Here is a 7,891-nt window from a genome sequence, read left to right as displayed (position 1 = left end):
TTGTCTTTTTCAGACAGGGTCTCCCTGTAGCCCTAGCTGTCCTAGAACTCACTATGTAGACCAGGCTGGCCTTGAACTCACTGAGATCCTCTTGCCTCTGCCTCCCAAGTACTAGGATTAAAGGCGTACGCCACCATGGCTGGCTGGCTGTTTTCCTTTTTTAAATAGGTCATCTCTTAAAGGGATGGCATGTGAGTCAGTGGAAGCATACACTAGGAGAGAGAAGTGAGGGCATCTTGCTGTCCAGTCCTATGAACAGGAGAGGCAGCGGTACACATTCAACACTCTGTTCCATAAACAAAGCAGTGCAGATGGGTTAAACACTTGCTTCATGAGCCAACGAGAGATGGAAGCCAAGCAGAGCAGGTATCTTTGAAGAGCAGTAGGGCTGAGTTTGCCCTTTCAGACATTCTGTCAGTGTACAGAAAAGAGAAGGGGGTGGAGGCTGCTGTGCTAAGAGGAAAAAAAAAAAAACAGCCACAATAGAGCTTCAACTGCCATCAAAGCTTGGCTTACCACCCCAAGTAAAGGAACTGTGGCTTCTGCCCAGAATACGCAGAGAGGGCACCAGCACCTAACCACCAGCAACTGGGGCACAGAAAAGAGTTTCCTGGGCAGGAGCCATGGCATGGCCCCCTCCCTACTGGCTATATATGTTGGGGACTCTGGTAGGGCTCTCAGCTACCCCAGCTCCCAAGAGCTGTCCAGCCAGACATTACTGGGCTCCGGGAAAAGGCTGCTGCCAGATGTGTGAACCAGGTAAGAGCCGGCTTCGTCAGGGCCTGTGAGTGGGGAAAGGAAGGCTGTTGAAGATTAAGAGAAGATCCTGGGGTAAGGGTGAGCTCAAGCAAAGTCAAGTTGCTTGCCTGCAGCAGTCTGGGGGGCATCACCTTGCTTGGGCCTTGACTCTGGACCCTCTGCTCACAGGAACATTCTTTGTGAAGGACTGTAGCCAGCACAGAAAGGCTCAGTGTGAGTCGTGTATACCAGGGGTCTCCTTCTCGCCAGACTATCACACCCGACCCCACTGCGAGAGCTGTCGACACTGTAACTCTGGTGAGATGGGCAAGGGGGTACAGGTGGGGACACTGAGCAAGCGCTGGGGGAGCAAGGCCAGTAGGGCTGGCTGTGGGGAAGCCAGAACTACAGTCAGAGATTCAGCTATTTCAAGGCTCATGGAAGAAGAGTCGATGCTGAAAATGGGGTGCATTAGGCAGGGCTTGTGGGGAGACAGCTAGTATTTTATAGAAGATATGCAGAATTGGAGAGATCAGCAAGGAGTCTATGGAAAGGACTGAGGGATGTGGCCAGGTGCATTGGCACATGCCTATAATTCTAACTATGAGGCAGGAGGATCACTTGAGCACAGGAATCCAAAGCCAGCCTGGGAAACATAGCAAAATCGAAAAAAAAAAAAAAAAAAGTATGCAAGATGGCTCATTGGGTACTTACTGCCAAGCTTGACCACCTGAGTTCATTCCCTGAACCCCACATGGTACATAGAAAGAACCAACTCTTGAAAGTTGTCCTCTGATCTCCACATGAGCACCATGGCTCACACACATTAATTAATTAATTAAAATTCTTAAAAGAGAAGTGGCTCCAGAATCCTAAGTTTCAGAAAAACAAATTCCAGCATTCCAAAAGCATACACTTGTAAGCTGGCTATTTGGAATTTAGAATCTGTCTAAAGAAGTAAGAGCATACACTTGTAAGCTGGCTATTTGGAATTTAGAATCTGTCTAAAGAAGTAAGAGCATACACTTGTAAGCTGGCTATTTGGAATTTAGAATCTGTCTAAAGAAGTAAGAACCTTTTTTATACAAAAGCCATTTGGGGAAAAATGCGTATGGATGTGCTATTTCCTTGTTTCATAAATTTCAACTTTTTTGAAATCAAGAGGTATATCTTCAACCGCTTACAAACTCCCTTTTTATTTTTCTATCTCTGCTAGGAATTCAGAAACTCTGTTAGTATACAGTAGAATAGCGCATTTTAAAGAGACCCCTTTGAAACACTGCTCTCCAGTAACACTTATAAACAGAAGAAAAATTCAAATTGCTATTGTGAAAAAAGTTACTTGAAGTAGAAATTGATTTTAATAACATTAATAGACAATGCCATTAATTAATGTTCTAGGGAGTAGAAATAACTGGATGTTAATTTAGCAGCAATTTAATAGGACCCCAGATGGTTAGGCCGAGGCCAACACCTAATAAGGTCAAAAGCCCTGTCTGAACCAAACTCAATTGTTTCTCAAGTGCTATAAAGTTTAATATAAGTCAAAGTTGTGGGTTGTTGTTCTTTTTTTGTTTGTTCGTTTGTTTTTTTCCTTAAAAGCAAGATACTTTTTAAGGGCCTGGCTACTGAATTACTTAACTATAAAATGTATGGTTTCATCAAGTCTTTTAATATTACGTTCTTTAAAAATAATTCAAGTTTTTCTACTGTGAATCAAAGAACAACATATTATAGCTTAGAGACGCTGGGTTAGCACGCACAGGCCCTGGTTTCAATCCTTAGCACCACATTAAAAAATAATAGAGCCAGGTGTGGTGGCGCACACCTTTAATCCCCAGCATTCGGGAGGCAGAGGCTGGCGGATCTCTGTGAGTACAAGGCCATCCTGGTCTACATAGCGAGTTCCAGGACAGCTGGGGCTACAGGGTGTAATAATAAAACAGTGGGCTCTTCTCCTGTGCCTGCTTGAAGATGTGATCGCTTGGCTTTCTGCTCAGGTCACCTTCACTGCCGTGCCTTCCCTGCCATTATGGACTCTTACCCCTAGAACCGTAAATTCAAATAAACTTCCTTCTACAAAAAAAAACAATAATAATTTTTAAAAATAAATAATAGTGGGTCTGGAGAGATGGCTCAACAGTTAAGAGCACTGGCTGCTCTTGCAGAAGGCCCAAGTTCAGTTCCCAGCACCCACATGGCGCTAACAATCACCTGTAACTCCAGTTCCAGAGGATCCAACACCCTCTTCTGGCCTCCACAGGCATTGCACACATGAGTGCACTTGCCTACATACAAGCAAAACACTCATACATGTGAAATAAATTTTTGTTTATCTAAAAATTTTTTTTAAAAATTAGTAAGTGCTCTCTTCACCAACACATACACAAAACTGAAAAGATAACAGAGATTAACATGGCCCCCATGCAAGGATGACATGCAAATTCATGAAGCATTCCATACTTTTATATGCCAATGAGAATCAAAAAATAACAAAAACAACATCTTTAATAAATAGGAAACATTCTTCAGGCAACTTAAAATAGGATTTCCTCTTCTTTGCAGCAGCCTCAACAGGGTTGAGTTTTTGGGTCAAAGCCTCCTTCCCTGCTACTCTGCAGCCTGGTCCAAAGGCTTTTTTCTAACACCCAGTCTGTCCTCAACCCCTTCACCATGTTCCAAGCTGGCTCAGTCCATGACATTTCTCTATGAGACTTGGCCTAAAGGTACTCGGGCAGCCAGGATGAGGCAACAGGGATCAGGCTGGCTGAGTCTGACCTATGAGTCCTGGGATTCACTTCTCTAACATGAAAAATTCTGAGCCTTGATTTTTGTGCACAGGTCAGGTACAGTAATTGGGACCCTAGGTCACTAAAGACAATGAAACTTCATTCAGTTGTCAGCAGCCCAGCCAAATCCAGCAGTTCCTTGGCCCAGGCCAGTCCCTTTTTCAGACACTCCATGGGAGCCCCTCCTCCCCCTTCACATACACACTGTTCTCCACCATTGCTTCCTAGGCTTCTTTCACCCTTTCCTTGTAGATCCCTGTCTGGGCTGGCTCAAAACTCCTGGTAAGCTGCAAAGAAATTAAGTTCTAGTAGTGACTCAGTCAGAATCAGAAAAGAGGCCATAGGGCCATAGGATGAGGAGGAATCTGTCCTTCCTGTCCTGACAAGGCAGCAACAACATAAATTAGAGTTAATGATAGTCTTGTCATCCTCCCTTTCTACAGCTCTGTTCTATCTGTGTGGGTTCCTAAGGCTACCTGAGCCCCCTAGAGTGTTGTCTCAAATCCAGATGCTGCTGCCTTTCTGGGAGTCACCTTCCCTCTCAACAGCCTGTAAGGCCATCACAGAACCCTTACCATCCACCCCCTGATATAACTGACTGGCAGCACCCAGCACCTGGCTCTTATCTAAAATAAAATTTATATTTTAAGGGCAAAGGTTGCCTACAATCAAGTTATTCTCTAGTAAACAAAAAACCAAGACCAGGGATAATAGGGACACTATTCCTAATGGTTAAAAACTGGAGATTCCTCAAATGCCCACTGGTAGCAGAATGGTTGGATGAATGGTGATCTAGCCATACCATAGAACACTCTACAGCAAGAAGAGAGAATGTTCTAGTCTGCCTTCCATTGCTGTGATAAAACACCCTGACTAGTACCAACTTGGGGGGGCGGTTATTTGGCTTAAACTTCCAGGTCACAGTTCATCACCTAGCGAGCCCAAGGTAAGAACTCAGGGCAGGAACCTGGAGGCAGGAGCTGACGCATAGGCCATGGAGGAACGCTGCTTACTGGCTTGCTTCTCTGGCCCATGCTCAGCCTGCTTTCCTATACAATACAGAACAACCTGCCCAGGTGTGGCACCACCCACAGTGGGCTGGGCCCTCATACATCACTCAACAATCAAGAAAATAACCCCACAGACATGGCCACAGGCCAGTCCAATGGAGGCAGTTCCCCAGTTGAGACTCCCTCAACACAGACGTGTCAAGTTGACACTAAAGCTGCCCAGCACAGCTGCAGTTAACAGCATGAGCTATGTCCAACTGTTTCTTCAGTAACAATAGCAAGACAGCAGGGACAAGTGAGGGAGGGGCAGGTGTGGGGAGTGGGTAAGGTGGTGGGAAAGAAGCATACATGTCCCTTCAGCAGGCCTAAGATGAGGGTCAAGGGCTAGCAAGCAGACTCCACAGGTCACGGTCACAAGGCCTGAGTGTCCCATTGCCTCCTGGCGCTCCTCTCCCCAGGTCTTCTCATCCGCAACTGCACCGTCACTGCCAATGCTGAGTGTGCATGCCGCGAGGGCTGGCAGTGCAGGGACAAGGAATGCACCGAGTGTGACCCCCTTCCAAACCCCTCGCCGACCAGACAGCCGTCTGAGGCCCCAAGTTCACACCCACCACCCACCCTCTTACCGTCTGCCAAAGGTACGTAGTAGGTCACCTTTTGCCCAGTCTTGTGCCCACCCCAGCACCTACCCCCAGCTAAGCTCCTGGTCAGCTTGTCCTTCCCTGTCTCCTGCAGAGCCACCCCTTCCAGCCCAGGGCTTCCTCAGGGTTCCCTGCTGCCACTCTATCTGTTTTTTCAGAGCCGCACAGGACAGTCTGGCTTGTGCAGACTGCGGCTGACTTCAGGCAGTTTCCTGCTCCAACTCTCTCTACCTACTGGTCATGTGAGTTTTCTCCCTAATCCCCATCCCACAGAGAAAGCACCCCAGGACAGCCACCAGAAACCCCTAGGAGTAGAGATGAGAAAAGCAGTTGGGGGGCTAAGGAAATAGCTCGGTGGGTAAGGGTGCCTACCATGCAAGCAGGAAGTGAGAACTTGAGTTTAAATCCCCGGCTCCCATGTAAAAAAAAAGCTTGGCACGGCTGCATGTGCCTGGAACCCCAGTATTCACGGGCAGATCCCAGGAGCTCACTGGCCAGTCAGCCTAGCTGGAACAGCAAGGCTTCTGGTTCAGTGAGAGACTGTCTCAAGGGAATAAAGTGGTGACTGCGTGTGTGTGTGTGTGTATGTGTGTGTGTGTGTGTGTGCACATGGATTCAGTGCACACCACACAGCAGAGAGATAAAGAGGAAAGAAGGAAGAAGGGAAAGAGAGGAAGGGAGGGAGGGAGAGGGAGGGAGAGGGAGGGGCAGGCAAGGGAAGCAAAATTTAGCTAGGGATTAGGAGGGGAACTGGTCCAATCAGGGAAGGGGTGATGAGTGAAAGGATGGACTGGGCTGAGGGAGTCAAGGGTTAGGCCTTCCTCCCAAGCCTCTGGGTACCCTTGCCTATCATAGCCCGAAGACTCCTGTACAGCTCAGATTATATCCGCATCTTTGTGACCTTCTCCGGAATGCTCCTTGTTTTCACTCTGGGTGGAATTTTATTCCTCTATCAAAGAAGAAAACATGGACCAAGTAAGAGACAGGCCTCTTGGCCTGTTCCCACCCCACCATCCCAGCCCTGCCGCCTATGCCTGAAACCACCCCAGCCCTATCTTCACCCACCTGTTCTCTCCTCTTCACTGATGCCCTCCCCACAGCCTCCCCTAAGCTTCCCCTCCTCTGCTCCTTCTCTCCCCACCGCTGGCGAAGACATGGCTGATTCTCCTTTCACAGACAAAGAAGAAAGCCAGGCAGAGCCTGCAGAGCTTTGTCCTTACAGCTGCCCCAGGGAGGAGGAGGGCAGTGCCATCCCTGTCCAGGAAGACTACCGAAAACCAGAGCCTACTTCCTACCTTTGAGCTGGCTGCTGGGCGGGGCCCTTTCCATTGGGGTGCCATCCAGAGATCTGGCTGGTGGCCTACTGCACTACCATCATCATCAGAACCCTTTCCTCTGTACACTGAGACAGAGTGATGAGGACAGGATTCCCGAAGTGTGCACTGACCCAGCAAGCTTGGGAGGGCCCAGGTTCCAGCTGTAAAACACACTTACTGTCAGGGGAGCCCTACAGCAGGGAAGATTCCACTCTGAAGGTGAAGATGGCCCATCTGTAGAAGCCCTAGTGCCAGAAGGACTGAGCTCCCAGGAGAAAGGCTGTCTACGTACACACACCCTTCCTGGCTTTTGTTTCTTCTTTTCTATAAGTTGTGATACAACTTCGAGCAGAGAAAGACTGGGACTCTCTCAGTTTAAGCCAAAACTGTAAATAAATTCATTTTTCCGTTTCTCCATAAAGCGTCCTTTCTCTTAATGTGGGCAAACATTGGAACCCAGAGCCAGGCCTTAGGACCCAGGAACTCTAATAATGTTGACTGTGAAAATCACACATCTCAGCCAGGCATGGTGGCACACACCTTTAGTTCCAGCACTTGGGAGGCAGAGGCAGGCAGATCTCTGTGAGTTTGAGGCCAGCCTGGTCTACATAGTGAGTTCCAGGCCAGCTGGGGCTACAGGGAGGCCCTGTCTCAAAAAAAATCAAAGGAGGAGAAAAGAGGAGGAGAAGGAGGAAGAGGAGGAGGAAGAGGAGGAAGAAGAAGAGGAAGAGGAGGAAGAAGAAAAGAAGAAGAGGAGGAGGAGGAAGAGGAGGAAAAGGAGGAGGGGGGGAGGAGGAAGAAGAGGAGGAGGAGGAAACATCTCCAAGTGTGGTGGCATAGCACTTGGGAGGTAGAGGCAGGTGACTCCATGAGTTGTGAGTTTGAGGCTAGCCTGGTCTACTTAGAGAGTTCCAGGCTAGCTAGGGCTGCAGGGAGACCCTGTGGTGGTGCTTGCCTTTAATTCCAGCATTCAATAGGCAGAGGCAGGTGAATCCCTGTGAGTTTGAGGTCAGCCAGGTCTACATAGTGAGATCCTGTCTCAAAAAACAAAACAAAGCCAAAATTCTGGAGGTCATCCTGTGTGCTTGTGATTCAACTGCTTGGTGTGGGAATGGAGACAGGAGGATTGCTGGCACTTGCCAGCCACCAACCTAGCTCCAAGTTCAGTGAGAGACCCTGCCTCAAAGGAGTAAGGCCAAGAGTGATAGAGCAGGATACCCCATGTCCTCAGCAGCCTCCACACACAAGCATGGGTGTGCACCCCCACCCCACACTTGTGTATTACACACACACACACACACACACACACACACACACACACACACACACACACACACACCACTCACACCATATCCACAGAGGTAAAAATAAAATTTAAGGTGCGGGCTCCACACTGT

At 48.3% G+C, this 7,891-nt stretch overlaps 1 protein-coding gene and 1 non-coding gene across 2 annotated transcripts; both read left to right on the top strand.

Annotated features, from left to right (window-relative positions):
• Positions 1-567: 567 nt before the first annotated feature.
• Positions 568-6,886, top strand: Cd27 (CD27 molecule). The gene is made up of 6 exons (XM_008825511.3): positions 568-759; positions 928-1,056; positions 4,996-5,175; positions 5,337-5,420; positions 6,034-6,153; positions 6,355-6,886. The coding sequence occupies exons 1-6, from the start codon at positions 624-626 to the stop codon at positions 6,477-6,479; spliced, it is 774 nt and encodes a 257-aa protein (XP_008823733.1). The 5' UTR covers positions 568-623; the 3' UTR covers positions 6,480-6,886.
• Positions 3,102-3,205, top strand: LOC115068830. Its single transcript, XR_003848177.1, has one exon. It is a non-coding gene; the product is annotated as a U6 spliceosomal RNA (small nuclear RNA).
• Positions 6,887-7,891: the final 1,005 nt, after the last annotated feature.

Source organism: Nannospalax galili, unplaced genomic scaffold (assembly GCF_000622305.1).
Source record: "Nannospalax galili isolate Female #2095 unplaced genomic scaffold, S.galili_v1.0 scaffold589, whole genome shotgun sequence".
Taxonomy (NCBI): Eukaryota; Metazoa; Chordata; class Mammalia; order Rodentia; family Spalacidae; genus Nannospalax; species Nannospalax galili.
The sequence above is the reverse complement of the archived record's forward strand: the minus strand, read 5'-3'. Positions and strand labels throughout refer to the sequence as shown.

What these genes read in the sequence shown, in the direction of transcription:
- Cd27 (XM_008825511.3), top strand. Translation starts at nt 624, where the DNA reads ATGGCATGGCCCCCTCCCTACTGGCTATATATGTTGGGGACTCTGGTA. An exon ending in CTGCCAGATGTGTGAACCAG is followed by an intron (nt 760 to 927) that starts GTAAGAGCCGGC and finishes CTCTGCTCACAG; the next exon opens with GAACATTCTTTGTGAAGGAC. An exon ending in CTGTCGACACTGTAACTCTG is followed by an intron (nt 1,057 to 4,995) that starts GTGAGATGGGCA and finishes TCCTCTCCCCAG; the next exon opens with GTCTTCTCATCCGCAACTGC.